The following is a 21,887-nucleotide window of genomic DNA, read 5'->3' on the forward strand; positions in this document are numbered from 1 at the left end:
TCCGAGTAGAGGAAGACACCTATTACCACCAAAAAGTCATCCAACCCATAAATCCAAAAAAATAAAAATGTTCCCAAAAAAAATCAATTTTTCTTAGGCGGACTATTTTATTGCAATTTCTTGCACAAAATACACCTAAAAGTGTAGAAAAAAATCGACAGCCAAATCCGAGTAGAGGAAGATACCTATTACCACCAAAAAGTCATCCAACCCATAAATCCAAAAAAATAAAAAAGTTCCCAAAAAAATTCAATTTTTCTTAGGCGGACTATTTTATTGCAATTTCTTGCACAAAATACACCTAAAAGTGTAGAAATAGAAGCGCAAATCTGTTAATTTAATTTTTAGAAAAAATCCGACGTTTACATTCGATTATCTTCGAATCTGTTGGTTTAATCGAAAAGTCAAGTAAATAAACCACATCTGAATACTTTTTAAATTTATATGGAAACTAATACTTTATTGCAAAATTTGTTGAAAGATTGAAACACTTGTCTGTGATTTATATGGAGGAACATGTAAAAAATAATGTATAGAAATACTTTTAAATTAATTGTTTTTATTATTGTTGTATAACCTATTCTAAAAATATACAATCACTTTTAATCTGTAAGCATTCTTTAACAATTACAATTTTAAAAAGTTTTTTGGACAAATATTTTTATAATACATTTAGAGCTAAATTTGTCCAAAGTAGGAATGTGTAATATTTGAGGCATTTGTTTTGTGCAATTTTGCGTATATTTTTATTGTAATTATTAATATTCTAAAATGTAAACTGTAATTCTAATTTGAAATTAAATATTTCTAAACCACTATACTGTAACGGAGTAGCAGCTTCTTTAAGATGAAAATGAAGTTTTTTTCTTGTATGAAAATTTACAATTACACAATTTTATTTAACATTTACTACCCTGTATTGAATAATTTAGTTTTAGGGTATACAAATTTAGAAACGCCTCGTAGTAAATTAAAATTATTAAAGAAAATCAAATAGTTTAAAATTTTTTTTGCATCAAATTTAGTGCAAAAAATTTTGTTATGTATGTATTTTAAAATTTTTTAGAATGTAAATACATGAAAGTCTTATAAAACTATTTAATTACTTTGTACGCATCACAATTTGCAACTGTATACTAATATTGTTACTTATTATGTAAATTTTTTTTTAAACTGCAAAATTTCTTAAAAAACTAGAATCATATCGGTTTTCTAATGGACGGAATTAATGTAAATACCTTTTAAAATTATAAGAAACATACATAACAAAATTTTTATTCACAAATGTTTTTTTTAATATCTTTAGGAAATGGTTTTTGTTTTCAAAACTATATATATACTAAACCTACTGGAAGAGAATTTTTAATATTCACTAAAAATACAATGCTGTAAGAATATCTAGGATAATGATGATTATAATATTGTGAATAATATATAATATATTAATAATAGAAAGAATAATAATATGAGTGAATAATATTAACAAAAATGTTAGTTGCCATGACTCTTATTTTTATGAATATGAAAAAACTATATATTTTTACAGGCGTGCTTTTTTAAAAATTCTTCAACATATTAAATCTATGTATATATGTTCGTTGTGAGAGTAGCTTTTAAGGCGCATTATTTTAGTTTTGGCACTTTTATTATTTTTTTACATGAAATTGCACAAAGTTCTAACTTTAAAACTTTAATATCTAATTTATGTTTTTGAATTATGTGTATTAAGTCATTCAATATAATTTGTAAATTTTAATTAGTTTTTAGTACATTAAGTATTTATCTATCTACATAACTTATATTTTGAATGCCACTATAATTTGGCTGGATCATTGCCTAAATTGTAGAGGCTGGCGTGTAAACTTGATTTCCTTTTAAACCATCTTTATATGTATATTACGGATGACTTCATCATATCACTTTAACGGAATTAAAGTAATGGAAGACTTCCAATGACACGTAATTGACTTGATATATTTGCAATGTGCGTATATTATGTTTGATTTTTAATGAATTATGGCAGTGTTTAACAACACGAGTTTTTCAATTTATAGATTTATGCTTAAATTTTAATGGAAAATTTAGAATTAAAAGATGCACTGATATAAAAGTAAAATTATAGATGCATACAATTATAGTTATATATGCATCAAATCCTCAACGTTTTAAACGCTTTTCTATATGTGACCGTCCACGACAAAACAAGGCTTAGCTCCCAAAAGTAAATTTCACAGGGCAAGCGATTGAAGTAGAAGCAGAAACAAGGAACACGCTTGACATGCCCGTCTTTAGAACGTTATAGTGTCAAAAGTAATTGACATAAACAATTTCTGACTTTTGCATGTGAAAGAGCAACTTAAAATCTATCGATTAGCATGAAAAACTCAAAATTGATTTTTTGGGAGCTAAGCCTTGTTTTGTCGTGGACGGTCACATATAACTTATGTAGTTGAATTGATGAAATTTTTGATTTCTGTAAGTCGTTTAATAAAAACTTTTAATAGTTGTACATTTAGCATATTATGATCGGCAGTTGAAAAAGTTGAAATTTTGAACAGGAGAATAATGCGCTGCACCAACAAAGCAAATTATATTCAAGTGTTACAATCTGAAGTTGGTTTTTTTTTAATTTAGTTATTTTTTATTATAGCTAAATTTTTGTTTCTGGTTTTTAATATTAACTACCCAATTCCACGTTATTTTTGCATTTCGTGATGAATTAAATTCACCTTTTAAAGATAAAACTAAAAGAGTAGTAATTGTAAAAAAGGAAGATTATGTGTTTCATTTCTAATAATTTTATAACTTTATTTTTTTGAATAATTAAAATTCAATTCTAACTGGACTAGGCATCGTTTTGCAAGTTATAGCAATAGGATTTTCTTTCATTTCAAAATTAATATTAAGAGATATTTTTTTTGTCGACAATTTTTCAAAAATTGTTATTCCGTGTAAGCGTTTTGATTAATTATTTTTTTAATATATCATTCTACTATGTAGAATATCTATAGGTATTGTAAATATAAAAATTGTAGCGAAATGGATAATTTGGTTTGAGTTTATTAAATTTTTATTACTGCTACTTTGTTTAATTAATTTTCAGCAATATTGAGCGCGTCAATTGGTCCTACTGGTGGAAATATTATGAGACGTGATAAATAATTGGCATTATTTTCACCGATTATATTTCTAAATGACACCAAAATCCGTGTGTACAGTGACATCACAATTGTTTTGTTTTTCAGTTGCAGCCATATTAACTTCAACAAGTGTATCAACACTGTTTATAGGACAACCCTTTAATATTTTTTGCGCTGCTAAACTTTTAAATTGTACTTGCATATCACTAAGACTAGGATAACTGTATAAATCTCCACGACTCAAGCTTTTTTCTAAATTCGGCTCAGAACCTTGTGGAGCTCGTTTGGCAGACTCGAGATTTAATACATTATTAAAAGACCCTCCAATTCCATCGAATGACTTTGTTGGCGAAGGAGGATTTGATGAAATATTGTTTTTAGATCCGGGACGAAGGAGATTTTTATAACTTAGAGCGTCTTTCGATAAGGAAAGACTCAGTTTTTTCGAATTATTCATTGCGTCATTAGTATTTTTTGATGTATGCATTGTTGTTTCGTTAAAGTTTAATGGTGAATTGATGTTATTTGAAGATCCGTCAATTCTATGTTGACTGTTATTTAATCGATTTGTAAGTTTTAATTTGTTGAGCGCAACTTCTTCATCAATTTTAGGTTTGTTTTCCTTGTCCGATTCAGGAAATGTGGGTGGCGCATAGAGAGATGAAGGCCTTTCAACCAGTTTAATAGATTGTTTCCAGTCGTCTGATGTTCTTTTTGAAAACTTTACTTCATCTTCAGTTTTATGTGCCTCGAGAAACAATTCCTTCTCTGGCTTTTCTTTTGTATTTGCATCTTTTTCTGTTTTTGTTTGAGTGTTTTCAAACGTGACAACAGATCTTATAGGCGAATTGTTTTGATGTACATAGATTTTTGTACCTGGGGATCCGGAAATAGTTGTTGAACTAATGGCATTTGAAGCGAGCGTTACACTACTTTGAACAGTCCTTGATTCTTGAGGAGTAGCAGCTGGGCTGAGATTAGTGGAAACTTGAAGAGTAATCGAATTTTGAGTTTCTTGCAGTGGCGTCAAACTACCTTGTTGTTGAATAAGTTTAAGTGGAGAAGAACTTGTAAAGCTGGATATTTTCAGAGGTGGAACTGAGGTGGAAGATATTTTTCCGTTTGATGTACTGCTGGACGAATGACTTGATGTTTTCTGGATAATCTGTTTTTGAAAATAGTTGTAGTAGTAATTGTAGTTTCAATTTTATTTGCATACATATCAACTGGGATAACTAAAGTGACGAAATAGATAACTAGTAGCAATAGAGTATTATAGGACGATACTATTTTAATAGTAAATATTTTAAAAATGTTAATTAATGAAAGAAAATAAATTATTGACTCAAAAATACTTTGATCTAGAGTTTTCCCAGTTGACAAAAAATTAACTAATATTATTAAGGTATTGTCCATTTTCATACTTGTTGTGAAGTATTGAGAGATTTGGAACTACTGAAATCTTGACTTGGTCTCCTTGGCTTTGCTGATTTTGTTCCAATATTTGCAGATTTAGCTCTCACTGATCCAAAACTTCCGCCAATTCTATTGGGCGAACCGGATAATTTAATGTTTTCAGTTTTGTTTTCTGTTTGTTCTGTTTTTTGTTGCTGTTGATTAGATGGATGTACAGATGTTCCTGAAGCACATCTGCTTAAACTAGAACATTTTGATCTTGGTAGAGTTGAACATGGTGATCTATGTCGTCTAGAACTCCTGGGTGTTGAGTTGGCTAACAAACTAGAAGAATCGCCACTCGGCTGTCGACGATGTCGTCGGGGAAGCGTCGCTGAACGAACTGAACTAGAGTCATCCCATACTTGAAAACTAGCCTGATCTAAACCTTCCAATATCTAAGGAGGAAAAAGAGTTGATTACTTGAAAAAAATTGTTCATATAATGCATAATAATAATAATAATAATTAAAGTTTTTCCAAATAATGAATTATTTTATTCGTATATATTTTTTAATGACGTTTAATGTGACTTACAGAAGGACTGGCAGCTCGAGTTTGAGTTGCTACACTATGCAGATGAACGACTCGTGGATTGAACCATTCTGTTGGAGGATACTGTGCACTAAACGTTCCCATTATTGGAGTTTTCCTTCTAGTACTACGTCGAAAGAGACGAGAGAGAAGTCCTACTTTTTCTGTAAAATTAATATAATTGATTACTTTGATAAAATTATTGTACATTTCTCCATTTAAGCATATTTAAACTTACTAGTTGGACTGTGCGGTGTACTATCAGTGCTGGCATATTCGGCACTAGAGGAAGTATCACTTTGATCTGGCCTTCGAGGAAGAGATCTAGAACTTCCACTTTGATGGAGACGTCTAGCTGAACCCCATAGTCTTAGCGAGTGGCGCCTTTCAAGGCGACCAGGAACAGAACGACATCTGGCAAAAAGTACCTTGTCATTTGGATTACCTAAAAATTTTCATTAATTATTATTGCAATAATGTATAGATTCTAATTACATTTATGTAAACTTTTTTTAGAATCAACTCATAGTATTGTATCCCTATTTTTAATTATTAAAAGAAAATTGCGTTTCTAAGTGATGCAATAGCATAAGTAACATAAAAAAAGAAATAATAATAATAGACTTGATGATATATTTAAAGAAAAACAGTATACTTGCCACCACAAATTACGTCAGCCAAGTTTGTCTGCACTGCTTGATGTGTAACATCTCCATCCCTAAGAGTTATCATTTCACCATGAACTAGTGCCATGGCTTCATCATTACTCATCAACATTTGATTGGTTGTTGATACTTCTCTCGAGTTTCTTCTGACATTGTCTCGCCTAAGTCTTTTTGTCTCTGGAGTTACAACAAAATAGCCTTGGGATGTGTGATAAATCTTTCGTTCTTGCATTAATTTTGCTAAAGCATCGTATACAAGTTCTCGACTTGGTCGTTGCATTGTAGGAAATGCATTTTTCAATGCTGACCTGAGAGTATCAAGAGTCGCTGCCTGTCTCTGTGTAGTTAGTTCTAATATTGCCCAGCAAAGAGCTTCGGGTAGAGGTGTAAATTGTCCCTGAGCTACTGGAGCCACTAGACAATCGTCAATGTCTCCTGCAAAAAATGAAAAATTTATTTTACCAATAGATACTATTTTGTGTATTTTTGCAATTTATTTAATTTTAGCATATATTTATGCTATTTGAACTTCACACCTTCAACAGTTTGTTTCTTTCAAACAAGAATATCCAGAACCGCAGAGAAAAGAAATCGTTAACCGATACCAGGGTGACATTCAAGAAGGCATGCAGTTACCTTTCTAAATCTAAACTTCAACAAGTGTTCAAGTGTCTCAAGTTTCGCTGGGTGTTTCTTGCGTTATTTTATATAGTTACAAACAATATAGATGAGTACAAGGAGGCAGTTATATGTATACTGCAATAATTAATAATAATTAGCATAAAACTAGAAAATTTTTGATGAGGTTTGATACATATTTGGATTTTAATCTAACATAAGCTCTTTATATCGACTTAAATTATTTTAAAAATAGAAACGATTTATTTTCATTAACTAAAAGAATTAGGCATTTAAAAATTTATCAGAGATCGTTAAAACATTGTTTTTCTAACAATTGTTTAATTTATTTGTAGACAATGTTTTATTTTTGTTCTGATATACAAGTTACTTAATTCATGTCACGTCCATTTAATGCGACCTTCAATACAAAGTAATCCATACTTGCTTTTGGGCGTGGACCAAATTTCAAGGAATAAAAATATTGAGTCATACATTTTTTGCTAGTTTCTAACATATGACCATAACAGAACTTTTTATTATGTCTTATGTAATAAACTTTTTTCAATTTATTATAAATCTAATTTTTATTTTTCTTATATATATAAAAACCAATATTGTATATGATTTTTACAATATACCCTAATCATATTTAACAAAGTACAATAACATTATTTTTCTGCTTAAGAGATTGCACCTGTTCCAGCCTCGTGCTTCACATGTGCAGTACACCTGAGTTATTATTAGCTCAAACCAGTGCAAACCACGCGAGAATTTTACCTTGCTGCGATGCCTACGCATATAAGGATACTTACAATATTATTAAATGAAATTGAATTTTCTTTAATTTCTTAATTTCTACAAACAATCTACATTATTTATGTTATATTCTTTGAAAGGTTTATAACAAGTATATTCTACAAATTGGTTCAATATACTATTCCATAAAGCAAATAATTAAAAAAAGAATTATTTTGATATGAAGACAAATTATAATAACGATATAAATAATTATAATAAATTTGTAATAGTATAGGAAAAATCCTGTCACATTCTACAAAAGTATTAACATTTTCATACCTAATCTTTGAGCGCATTGAAACAATTGTGCTTCAAGGAAGTTATTGCAGCAATTTTACTCTTATATCAATATTTTTACAAATTAGTATAATCAGGAACAAGTATTTTCACAATAGATGTTTAATGTGTTCAGATTACACAATTTATTATTATAAATATACTGAAATACTAACCGACCATATTTTAAAAGCATCAAGCTAAAAGTATTTCTATAACGCACAACCATCATCTGATTTGGAAATGTGGACCAAGTAAAAGAGTTAAAGTTTTTAATTTTTTCACAAATTTTTATGATTCAACAAAAAGCTTTGGGAGGACTAACAAGAACCTATACAGGGTGTTCCAAAAGTATGGAAACTTGCAAATATCTCGAAAAGTACGCATTTTCGTGAAAAATATTCAAAACAAAAGTTGTTCCCAAAAAAAGATGTCCATTTTTGAAGCGAAAAAATTGGTCCCGGGACCCAACAGTAAAAAAAGAAGTATCACGAAAATGCGTACTTTTCGAGATATTTGCAAGTTTCCATACTTTTGGAACACCCTGTATAATTAAAATATTTCAAGTTTGTTGTAATATATAGAAATTTTCTTTTCTAATGCATTAAATGTAAAACTTGAATATACTTATTTATATTTATACTAAACTAATAATTTTTAGATTGACGAAATGGATGCGCGAAAGATGGATTTGGAAAGTGTCGACTTTCACTCGATTTCGTTGAATTCAGGTGCTGGAAGCGGATGAGAGTCTGGAATCAGCGCAACTGATCTTCTCACAGACTCTTTGCGATGTTTCACCTGGCATAGCAGCTCACCTCCCACCGCAATGGTCGTGAAAACTGTTGATTCTCGTGGAGATATATCACATTTAAAGACTTCCTCTCGAAAGTAAACGTTTGTCGTCGGCGTATTATTGTATAGCATTTATATGTTTTTTCCTGTTTCTTTTGATGACCTAGCTTTCATTATATCAACAAAAGTTTCGACAAATATTATGAGAAAAAAATAATTTTCTGCTCAATATACTAATAATTGTAATTACAGTAAAACGTACAATGTCGGATTTCAAAGGACCAGAAAAATATCAAGAGGATCAAAAATTTTTAATTCCGGTGAAAAATTATAATTTTTTATTATTGCTTAAAAACAATCTACTCGATTGAATATATCCAATATTATGTAGTATTCGTGGATTTATTTTTGTTACGGGTATTGAATTTAATTGTTATAAAATAAATAGAGCACCATTTTTTCGGCCTTTTAGAAACAAATAAGTTGAAACACACTGAGACAAGGACAAATATATATATATATATATATAGTAAAAGCATAAAAAATAAAAGAAATTCTTTTCTTCATTGTCCCTTTTTGCATTTGGACAACCATACATGTATGTTTTAATGGCTAATATCAATATTTAAGAAGACGAATGGGTTAACAAGTACATACATAAAGCTATATCTCACCAAGGCAAGTAATTGTGTGATCCGCAGGAGGCCTTAGGACATTTCGAGCCCATGCCGCTCTTAAGACTTCCAGAGCACATGGTGGCCCTCCAACCATCAGTACACCCGGTGACACATGACCTTTGTATCGAAGCTGACGAGTGGCATCTACTAATGCAACATTCCACCAGCATTTAGAATTTGCTTCCAAGAAACTCTACAAACAGGTAATAAAAGAAATATTAACTTATTACTGTAAAAAAAGTTTTCCCCATAAATATTTCAAAAGGTTAATATTTAAAAAAATATATATATATAACTCTGCTTATAAACAAACAAAAAATGGATTTTCCTCTTTGATTTCCACATGAAATTGTCAGGACTCGTATGTAGTTGATAACCTCGTCAACGAAACTTTCTCCATATTATATATCTTCCCTATACTTGTCAAGCGAATAAAAGTTGGATATGATTTATGTTTACTTCTTGCAATACCGTATGATCATTGGTCCAAATTTTAACAAATAGATTATTGTTTATTTTGAAGCTTCAAATTTAAAAAAATTAACAAGGAAATTCTTATATATTTTTTCCAAAAAATGCTAGTTTAGTAAGTTATTCTTCAAATAGATAATTGAGATTGCTAATTTTTGAGTAAATTTTGAACATTGTATATCTATTTTATTGGTTTATTCTCAGCTTTAATTTGTCGATATATCTAATTTTTGTCAAATTGATTGAAATTATTAATACATTTATAAATGACACGGCTTTCCCTTGAACCCATTTATGTTAATTTCTGCGTAGAGTGATACAAGGTAATATAAAATCACAATAAAAGGAATGGCCTCCACCTACGAAAACCGCGCGATCGACCTACTAGTTTGCAGTTTGCTGCGCACTTTCACTTTGCTATCACTTGCATGCAATGACATTCAGGATAATAAATGTAGTAAAACTTAAACTCTTTACAATAAAAAAAAACCACTGTCTCATCCTCATGGTAATTGTTTGTAAATATTTTTATTACGACTTTATTTTGAATAGATATTAATCATATATGTATCAATCTCAATTATTCCTTATCTGATCGACCTTTCGTGTACCCTAGATAAAAAAAAGAAATGAGGAATCTCACAATTTTGGTCATTTACATTCTTCTGGAATTTTTTTGAGAATTTAGCAGTAGTTTAGATTTTATCATTAAATTCGGAAATTTGAAAATTGCAAGAATTAGTTTTATGCTCGATTACTATTACCTTAATTTTAATATGCGTGGAATCACTAAACAGAAGACTTTATTCTCATTTGTTTACCTGGAATAGATTGTAGCCTTTATCATACATCCACATTTCATCAGCAGGATGGTCTTTTAAATAGTCAGTCCTTTGACCAGAATTAAGAATTTGGCAACAAGTGCCTCTCGTTAATTGAATTGCTAATGCTCTTTGCAAAAGTAAAATACACCGGGTAGAGCCTGGCCCTCCATCTCCCGACAAAGAGGCCATTTTCTAATTGGTTATAAACGTTTTAGGCGGTGGGACCGAATTCCTGAAACATTATAGAAAATATTTCTTTATAATGGGTATGATTTTACAATAGAAATATGTATTTATAAATATATAAAAAAGTAACTTTAATTTTCCTAGATCAAGAAAATATTGTATCAAATATTGACAAGCACATGGATGTTTTTGATTCAATACTATTTTTTTCCCAGTGTGGAACGTTAAGATTCAAATATAATAATAATAATAATAATAATAATAATAATAATAGCTATATTATGCGCGCGGTTCTTGACCTTGGCTCTTTCCCGTAGCATCATTTGATGCCCTTTCCAATGTTTCTCAGCAAGAGTTCTTTATGAACGACTAAAATACATATATGTAATTAATTGTTTTTGCTAATATCAATTTGCAAATATAATATACTTGCAGTTAACATTTTTTTAAGATTCTATTTATAGTATACCTAAATATTCGATATATTGGAGCATTAATTCTGTAGAAAAAAGTTTTCCGGTCAATCTAAAAGATGCTCCCCACATATACGTATAGGGGAGAGTGACAAACAGTGGGACACTTTTTTTTCAAAGACATATTGATGTGTCAATTTTATATATTTTTGAAGACTTTTTGGTATTACCATAAAGTTTGAACTCTCTTCTACGCAATGCACATATTCTATTAAGATTATATTGTGATTAAATAAACAAGTAGGGGGTCCTTTATGTTTATTTCATAAACATTATGCTTCCTCATTGTGTGAAGCAAAAAATTCGCTTCCTCGTGAAGGAAGCAATGAATTTGTCCAATTCAATTGATTCATTTAAAAACTTTCGAATTAAAAATGTTTTAAATTAATTAAATTTTTTGAAAAATAAAGAAAATTTTAATTAATTTTGAGTGTAACATAAACTTTATATATTAATTCTCAAATTTTAAATCAAATCTATACTTTATATATACCAACCAATTTGTTTCAATGCAGGGAATAAAATTATTTCATATATAAACATGAATTTAAATAAACACATCATTTTTTAGCTAAAATGAGAATTTTTTATTTTTTAACTTTCTTTAATTCTTTAAATTTCAATCAAATCTATACTTTATATATATCAATCGATTCATCTTGACATAAAGAAGACGATTATAATATATATTACCTTAAATTTTTCGATTTAAAAATTTTTTCAATTAAAAAAAATTTTTTGGAAAAAAGACGATAAAATTTTTTTTTTTCGGTATTTTTAAAAATCCTCTCGTCATTTTTGAGAGATTAATGTGTTAAATAAGCCTACCAAATTTTATCCAAATCCATTAAAACCTGTTAAAGATATCGTGTTCACAAAAACGATCCACACACACATACACACACACACACACATACACACACACATACATACATCCGGACAATTGATCAGGATCTCATATAACATGTTTCTATATAGAGGAAAATTTGTTTTCACCATTTTTAAAAAGTTTATAAACGAAAGGACTACATAGCTTCCTCCACGAGGAAGCAAAAAATTTCAAGTTTTTCAAATTTGATACATTTTTCTTGCTTTGAAGGTTAGTGTTAAACAGAGGGACACCTATTATTAAGTACCGAATAATTATTTCAATAATAATATTCTGCTTCAAACTTTGTAAATATATATATTTTGCATTAAATAACGTTAACAAATGTTGCAAAACACTCATAATTTAATAATATTTTACATTTTTATAATACGATGTCAAGTTTCATATAAAAATTGCTATTATTTTTTTTCACGTTTACAGTACTGCTGATCATACGTCATAATTTGATCATAACCTAAAAACAATTTGGAGCAAAATTTGAATAGTCGTTCTCTTATCAAGTGTTACTTTTTAAATGTTGTCGAACAATAATTGTAATAATTATTAATTATAAATTTTGAATTTTTTATTGTTTTTTAGCATTAAAAAATCATATTTTTAGTCGCTGTGTAGGTATAAATGCGCATTCGTATAGCTGACACAACTTATAATCAGTGTTGCCAAAATCCACGTTTCATAAACTTAAATTTTTGCCTGTCCCAGTGTTTAATGTCCCACTGTTTGTCACTCTCCCCTATAGGTATATGGTTGGGATGATCAGTACACTTTAAAACCAAAAATATATTTTTCTACTTAAAGTTGAGCGAAAGTATGCCGGATGCGTATATACTTTCATTTACAAGCTATATAAATTATACAAAGGATTTATTATTTGCACTCTCATTAGGATAGAAAGATTCAACTGTAGTATTGTAGATATTTTTTAGAAAGGTAAACCAAAAAAGGGAATCAGTTAGTGTAAAATAGAAAATGTGCACTTTTACGTATGTCTATGGCATTGAGCTCTCCTTTTCTTGTTGTTGTTTTGTTGTTACTTTAAAAAGGAAATAAAAGACTTTTCCTTAAAAACACGCGATCTTTTGTAATGACTATATTGTGTATACTGCCCGGTTTGCATGATAATTGTTGCTTAATTATAATCTGTTAGTCTGGAGCGCTATTCATTTTCGATTATTCATAAGGACCTATATTGCACTGCAAAAAGAAGGAAAATACATTGTAGTCTCTTGTTAATTGCTAAAAGCATAATCGATATTCCATTTTAAGATTCATCCAAAACTTGGACTCTCAAAAATTCTTACATATATAAAATGATACCTTCTTATTTTGAAAGTGTACATTTTTTTAAAATTAAATCAACAATAAAAATAAATTTTTACAATACCATAGCAAGTCGTCTTACTTTGATTTGTTAGAACAATTTTCCAAAAATTTAAACATAGAATGTTTTTTTATTATTATTATATCAAATAGGAAAGAGTCTTTAATTGTATCAAATAAATATGCAAATAAATTTTTTATTATTTAAACACCTTATTAAACATTTTGAAATGTGTTCTTAGAAAGGTAATATTGTTTTTCTGCAGTTGATGTTTCCAAATTAAAGAACAAGTTTGCATCCAAACATGGTAAGGTTTTTCGCATGAAATGAAGCACAGTTACGCAAAGAATTTGTCAAGGTATGACGATTCGTGTAAGAGCAATAAAGAAGAGCGGAATAAATTGGAGTGCATAACAAAATTGCAGTAAACATGAAATGCACAAATTAAGCAAGTGAAATATTAAATGCAAAAAAAGTGACAAAATATTGAAGAGAAATGTTTCGTAGAAAGAGGTGAGTTGAGAACCTCCATGATTCAGGTTTTACAGTCGATGCCGGTGACTTGAATATTATGGACTCAGTTTGGGTAGCACGAGATGGTTGCGCCCTACACCAATACATACTCATCCCGGCAATCTCAAGATTGTCTCAACACATATGCTGAGACCTGTTTTCACAAGATCTGTAGCTTCAGAAACTTGCATTGCCTCGATCATGTCGCGTCACTTCTCTTTGCATCGCAGTACATGAAAATAAAAAAATTTTCTTCCCCAGTTGAGATTTACAATTTTATGTATACTGCTTTTGACACTAAATGAAATGAACCAATGTGTGTTGGTCAATACCACAGGTTAGAAGAGAACATGGTGTGTACTCACCATTTAGAACTGATTCTGAAAAAATTTCATTTCATTGAAATATTCGGTTACTTGACTATTATCAAGAAAATGTTTACATGAAACAAATAAACTATTCATACCAATAATTTCCTTGTTTCAAACAAATACAATTCAATTGACTCAATTAATAATTGAAATAACTGACAGCAACCAAGTTTTTTTTCAATAATGTTTTTTAAAAATTGTGAAATTTAAGTAATTTATGTGTTCTCTGTAGATATGATACAATGAAAAAAATGTCAAAATGAGACCATTATGCTAATTTTTAGTTCCCGTATAACTGTTTGATGTTGCCGGAACCGTTAGAAGGCTTCAAGTATATACTGTGTAAATTACAACCTAGGGCTTGCAATGTAAACATTATTCTGAATGCTCCATTTTGGGTGCAACATGATGCAAAAAAAAGATATTGCTGTTTTTGAATACATCACGTATTCTTTTATTTATACACGGTGTAGGAGAGTATAGGAGGGTGTTGTAAAAAATATCATCAGGTATAAATTATAAAATATATCAAATGTTTTATAATTGTGCGTATGGATAGAAGAAATGCGCTCCAAAATCAAGTCCGTGAAACTTTGAATTTCAACTTTAAAATTTTACTGTTTTCCATGCACATTTTAAAGAGAAGATTTATACCTATATAAAAAAATATCCAATAAATTAGAATAGAAAATACATTTAAAAATATTTCCAATAGTGTTTTTTTTTTTAAACAAATTTTTAATAACTTTATTAAACAAGTATACGGACTTTTATCATGATCATTATGCTACAGCTCATGAAGGAAGCATTAAAATTCATGTCACTGAAGTTACCAACGTTGAATCGACGAAAAGAATTTTCCTTTTCCTAAGATTGAATATTTCCCCGCCTTAATTGAGCATTTTTAGTATTTAAAGATGTATTCGGGACCAAAATAAAGAAGTTTCAATTTTAAAAAATTGGTTCTTGGCCTTTAAACTAATCTGAAAACGAAAAATTCGTTCGTCGATTCGTCGAATCAACGTTGGTAACTTCAGCGTCATTAAAATTCTTTTATTTATTTTCATTTTTACAATAAAATACTTATTTTATAAAAAGAAAACATTAGAAAAACTGTTAGAGCGGTTTTAACCAAGAAATGGAAATTTCAATTTTGAGAAATATTAAAAATGATAGTAATTTTTTTAATTTTTAGCAAAATGTATCATTTATACATTATAAACCAATTTATTCAATTTGATGCAAGGAATACAATCGAGTTCTATTATATATTAATTTAAATTTAAATAAAGAAAAAAGTTTTTAACTTAAATTCGAATTTATGATTTTTTAATTGTGATTAATTTGAGAAATTTCTGATAAAAACTATATTTTTTATATTGACAAAGTTAATATTTTGTTGTTTTATTACGCAATCCCGGTCAATGAAATAAAAATGATTAAGTGTAATTAATGACCTTCATGAAAAAAGTTTCTTTATATGTTTATTCGTTTGAATGCATTCGACCATAACTTAGAAAATTGATTGAAATATAAGATTAAAATGAGTGCATGAAAAAAATTTAATTATTTAATTAGCCAAATTTTTGATAAATCGCGGCACTTTTAAGTAATAACCAACGAACTAGAACTGATTAAAACATAAGTGTTAAATTATATCTTTAGAAAATAATTTTGTACTCTGTAAATTATATCAAAAACAAGTAGTAATTTCAGATAAACTCACAAATCTAGTATAAAAATATATGAAAATAATGTAGAGTAAGAATTAACTGCTATTCGTTTGGCAATAGTGATACTTGTAGGTCTGATGTAAAAATCAAAATAAAATGTTGCACTAATTCCAAAAAATTCTAACGAATCCAAATGTGTATGTTCTACAAAATTGTCATATTTCATGGCATTAATTTTGCTGTGTTTAGAACACTGATGTTAAAAAAAATCAATGAATAATAAAGAATAATTTTTGCATATTGAGAGCATTTAATTAACGCAATATGTTAAGTAAAATTTGACGTCTTTATTAGTTGTAATTGAACTGAATTTGATATTAAAGCGCAAAAATTTTCTGCTTAATCAAGAGTATAGTGTGAACTAATTTAAAACGGCAAAAATGCACCGTGTACAATAATTCAAGTGTTTAAAACGAATAATATAAAATTTAATTATCGATCAATATTTAAAAATATTAACTATTTAATTAATGATTATTTATATACACACACACAAATTTGCCAAATAAACATTGAAAACTAATAATGGACAGAAAATATTTATTAGTTAAAATTGGTGAGCAATATCTCCCCAGATATTTTAGCACTTCTGAGTATTGCATTGCCTGAATTGTAATTTTGAGTAAATACAAGTACATAACATAAAAAATTACTGCTTGCCGAATATTTACAGTAGAATCTTTCTAGATGTACTCATTTCTTTGGTCTTTAATGACAACAATTTTAAGAGTTTGTGCTTGATAATGAGATTTTCTTGGTCCATCTAAATTTTGAGCATGCTTTATGATCATTTTTCTAATTTGGTGAATAAATTTATTCACTTCTTCTTTATTGTGTAATCATCTAAAGTGATATTTGTCATGCAAATAACTTACCAGGCAAAAAACGATGGTTGAGCAATCGTTTTTTCATACTCAATTATTTCCATTTGCCACAGGACATATATAATATTTTTTGTGTCACTTTTTAATTTAATACAAAGTATACATTTCTAATCACAAAAAGTAAATATCTGGCAGAGTGCACTTCTTATTCAGAAAACAGACTTATCTTTGAAATGTGGAATATCACGATTTTTTCTATATTAACCTCAAGATAGAAAAAATGATGGAGGTAGATATAAATTTTAAAAAATACAAAAGATATGAATGTTGAAAAGAAAACTAATATTAATAGTGACTGTTTTTAGGTAATAAATATCTGTAAATTAACCGGCTGTCGGCTTTAAACCACTTCATTATGTTCTGTATAATTCCACGTCCTATATGGAACTGGTTAAACCAGAGTTGACAATGACCCTACCTAAAGGCTACTGCGCTTGCGCTACGACAATTCTCTTATAGGCTGAAAAAAAGCGCGCTTATATAAAATGCTTAATAATAAGAATAAAACTTTAATAAAGCAATAAAAAAATTTTCACTATTGAATTTTTTTTTTGTTAATTATATTGCTTCCTAATAAAAAAAATATTAATTTACTTAATCTACTTAAGTATGTAAAAATAATGATAATAATAATAATAATTATTATTATTATTATTATATTAATAATTTTATTATATTTATATTATCATTATTATTTTTTTATAAAATATATAATCTATTATTATTATCAATTTCATATTTATTAATTAATTATGTAATATTTTATTTATTTTTGTTATTATTATCATTAAATTATTATTAATTAATTATCTATGATATATACATATATATATATATTTAGAAAAATTTAGCGAAATTTTTTTTGCACTTTTTTATGAGAAAAATTTGAATTTGGAAAAAAGTACAAAAAAAAATTCGATTTATTTTTTTAAAATATATAGATGTAATATATTCATAGATACCTAATTAATTAATAATAATTTATTGAAAATAATGATAATAATAATAAATAATATAATAATTAATTAATAAATATTATATTCATGATAATAATAATAGATTATAAATATTTTATTTAAAAAATTATGACAATAACGATATAAATATAATAAAATTATTATTATTATTATTATTTGTAAAAAATTATTTCTATTGAAAATGAATACTAAAATAATTAATACAAATTAATGTTTAAAAATCATTATTATAAATCAAAATAATAAATAATAATAAAAATAATAATTAGATATAACTTAGAAAATTTGTTTAAAAATATTTTCTTATATTAAAGCATTTTGTTTTTTTTTTTTTTTTTTTTTTAAAAAAAAGCGCCTTTATTGGGATCTGAAATACTGCGATACGCCATCTGGTGAGAGCCTCGTTGTGGTGGCCATGTTTTCATTCCGTGTTTCTCTAACATATACAAAAGAAAGAGATAAAAAACCAAGATGGTTGTCACAAGAAGGCTCAGGGGTGGGTCAGTTTCGCGTGATTTCTGATCCCACTTGCTATACCATATATAACGGTTACAATAACAGGGCCGTATGATAAGAATATTAATCGCCCATTTTACGAATATTGTATAAGGCAATTTCTGATCCCCCCCCCCCCCCACCAATTAATAAATTTGTCTATTTTTTTTAGTACAAAAAAATACTCTTTATTATTATCTTATACAAACGTGAAATAATTTGAATCATATAATATTATTATTATACAAAAATATTTACATTTTTTCTAATAATAAATGTAAAATATATAATAGATAAAATTACAAAAGAAATACATTCACAAATAACAAGTATAGAGAAGATGAAATTTTATAATTCGCCACCAGTGTGAGCGGCTTTTTTTGGTTTTTTTCTATTATTATTATTATTATTATTATTATTGTTATTTTGACTCCATTTTGTATCGCCGCAAAAGCAGGCATTTTTTTGTGCATCCATATAACTTTTACAACCAAGCGTTGTTGTACCGGCATAAAGCATTTTTGCTGCTGCATGTATTTATAACAATCGAATAATCGATTATAAATTCAATAACAATACAATAATCAATAATGAATAACAATCGAATAATCGATAATGAATAACAATCGAATAATCGATAATGAATAACAATCGAATAATCGATTATAAATTGAATAACAATCGAATAATCGATTATAAATTTAATAATAATCGATTAGAAATTGAATAACAATCGAATAACCAGGTCGGTCCGTCGGTGGACAATTTACGGATAAAAAAAAAACGATCGGGCTTTAAAGCCCAAAGAACAAATTCTATAGCGGGAAATTCAACTTTAAACAAAAAGATAAATAATTAAATTGATTATTAATTAATAATTAATTAATTTTCCAGTAAATATTATATTATTATTAAAAATAATATATTTAAATTATTTCTAGCTTAAAAAAAATTCTTGCGATGAGAAAATAATTTTTTTTGACAATTTTTTTCTGTAAAAAAAGTTTATTAAATAATAATTAAATTAATAAGTTAATTAATTTTTTTTACAGTGAAATTTAGCCAAAAAAATTATTTCTAGCCCAAAAAAAATTGTTGCGCGGAGGAAATATTTTTTTTTCAATTTTTCAAAGTAAAAAAAGAATTAATTACTTAATTATTTAATTAATTAGGTAATTAATTTTATGTTACAGTGAAGAAAATTGTTGCGATAAGGAAATAAATTTTTTCACAATTTTTCTCTGTAAAAAAATAATTAATTAACTAATTATTGATTTATTGAGTTAATTAATTTTTTTTACAGAGAAAAAGTGTAAAAAAAATTATTTCTAGCACAGAAAAAATTGTTGCGATAAGGAAATAAATTTTTTCACAATTTTTTCTGTAAAAAAATAATTAATTAAGTAATTATTGATTTATTGAGTTAATTAATTTTTTTACAGAGAAAAAGTGTCAAAAAAATTATATTTCCTTATCGAAACTATTTTTTTGGTATGGAAATAATTTTTTTGACTTATTTTCGCTGTAGAAAATAATTAATTGACTAATTAAGTAATTAATTCTTTCTTTACTTTGAAAAATTGCAAAAAAAATTATTAATATAATTACCTCATCGCAACAATTTTTTTTGGGCAGGAAATTATTTTTTTTTGACAATTTTTCTGTGTAAAAAAATTAATTAACTAAAGTAATCAATAGTTAGTTAATTAATTATTTTTTACAAAGAAAAATTGCCAAAAAAAATATTTTCTCATCGCAACAATTTCTTTTTCGGCTAGAAATAATTTTTTTGACAATTTTTCTCGGTTAAAAAAATAATTTATCTAAATAAATCAATAATTAGTTAAATAAATTTTTACAATACCTTAAAAAATAAAAATTTCAAATATTTTGTTCTAAATTAATATAATGAAGTTTTTAATTAATTAATATTTGTTTCTTTAACAGTAAATTGTTATTAAAAAATAATAAAAGTCATTGGAAAAATTTAATTTTTAACTTTTGGTCATGTTAGAGTACTTAGTCGAATAGCTCTTCGAACCATATCTTCAAAAAATTATTAAACTTTTAAATATTTTATACCATATTGTTTTAATTAATTTTTGAATTATTCTATGAGTTAATTCTTTATTGTTTTTCAATAACAAATTCAAGCGAAATGTTTATTGATAATTATTTGCAAGATTTTCTATATTTCTGTCTTCCCCGAAGAACTCTTTGATCGCCACCAAATTTCAAATTGTATACATAACCTAAGATTCAGCTCAAAGATTAATTCATTTTTCTTTTGCTCTATTTTAAAATTATCAAAGATTGTTTGTAATCATTCCATTAATAAAGTTTGCTTCTTCTGCATTTACAAATTATTTTTTCTGCATTATTAATTAATAAACAGAAGATTTAATTCTTTAATTAGGAATATGTGTTTGTCACGTGATGTGACGTCAGTGGCGCGCAAAAATTTAAAATTCAAAAAATAAAGTATCTGTTTAAAATGTATAAATAAACAGTATAATTTGTTTATTTAAGTTGTACATTATCTTATAATAAATTTTCTAACAATTATTTATTTTGTTATTATTTTATCCCAACTTTGAAAGCAAAAACCTATCCTTTGAATCCCTTCAAGTCAATTGATTTATATTCATTTTTAAATTTATTATTTAATTAATTTTATATTCATTTTTTTACTTAATCTAATAAAAATTTATGAAAAAAAAAATAATGAAAGTCACTGTTAAAAAATAAAATTTAACTTCTTGTCATGTTAGAGCACTTAGTCGAATAGCTCTTCAAACCATATATTCATAAAATTTAACTTTTAAATATTTTGTTCTAAATTAACATAATTCAGTTTTTAATTAATAAATTTGTTTCTTAAACAGTAAATTGTCATTAAAAAATAACAAAGGTCATTGAAAAAATTTTATTTTAATTTTTGGTCATTAATTGAATTTGAAAATAAATATGTGGAATTAAAATTTTGTAGACTTGGTTCGAGGAGTTATTCGACTAGTGCTCTAAAGGACAAAATACAAACTGTTTTATACACAAATCAACTCAAATTACCTCCTGACAAAATAGAAGTAATAGACAGCAAAATTTCTTGGGAAAATTCTGTAAAATTGCCTAGGTGTGACTACACATAGACAAAAGACTCATCTGGAATCATCATTCAACAGAAATGAAAAAAATTGGCTTCATTACACTACAAAAGTTAGGTCCTCTTCTCATTGTCAGAAATCCTTATCTTAGTATAAATCATAAAATAATGATTTATCTATCAGTTATTCGACCAGCCTACATTCACAACATTGGTACCCACCTCATTCAAAATAAAATAGTTAGAACCATAACTGAAGCACCCTGGTTTGTAACAAATATACAACTACATAAAGACCTAAACCTATCAAGTATACATAAATTTGGAAAAGAAATAGCGATCAATTTATTTCAAAAAGCTGAGCAACACGACAATAAATACATCTGAGAATCCGTCAATTATAACCCAAAGGACTGCCTTCCAAAATGTCGGCATCCACGAATGCGGTAGAATTACTAGACGTGGATCTTTATTAAAGTTTCTAATTACTAAGTCAATTCATAGGAAATAATAACTGTATACATTATTAGATCTCAAAGGTATAGATTACAAATTGCAATCACCTAGAAAATCTATTAGAGATCACAGACAGAATTACGTGTGTTGAAAAAAAATGGCCGAACGTGGAAAAGGTGGTAAAGTCCAACAAATGTTTTTTACGTTTGGAAATTAGAGTTCTTGATA

General features: G+C 27.3%; 1 protein-coding gene across 2 annotated transcripts; it reads right to left on the reverse strand.

Moving 5' to 3' along the window:
* Positions 1-539: 539 nt before the first annotated feature.
* On the reverse strand, positions 540-17,032 carry LOC127277505 (probable serine/threonine-protein kinase nek3). Of its 2 annotated transcripts, none has more exons than XM_051298674.1 (8): positions 16,620-17,032; positions 10,253-10,487; positions 8,958-9,153; positions 5,788-6,228; positions 5,367-5,573; positions 5,132-5,292; positions 4,565-4,993; positions 540-4,305 (listed from the first exon to the last, which is right to left on the reverse strand). In XM_051298674.1, the coding sequence occupies exons 2-8, from the start codon at positions 10,442-10,444 to the stop codon at positions 3,190-3,192; spliced, it is 2,742 nt and encodes a 913-aa protein (XP_051154631.1). In that variant the 5' UTR covers positions 10,445-10,487; positions 16,620-17,032; the 3' UTR covers positions 540-3,189. The 2 variants fall into 2 exon arrangements, with proteins under 2 accessions (XP_051154631.1, XP_051154630.1); XM_051298673.1 differs by having other exon boundaries at positions 5,132-5,316.
* Positions 17,033-21,887: the final 4,855 nt, after the last annotated feature.

Source organism: Leptopilina boulardi, unplaced genomic scaffold (assembly GCF_019393585.1).
Source record: "Leptopilina boulardi isolate dan_hultmark-lab unplaced genomic scaffold, ZJU_Lbou_2.1 LbouV2_169, whole genome shotgun sequence".
NCBI classification, from domain to species: Eukaryota; Metazoa; Arthropoda; class Insecta; order Hymenoptera; family Figitidae; genus Leptopilina; species Leptopilina boulardi.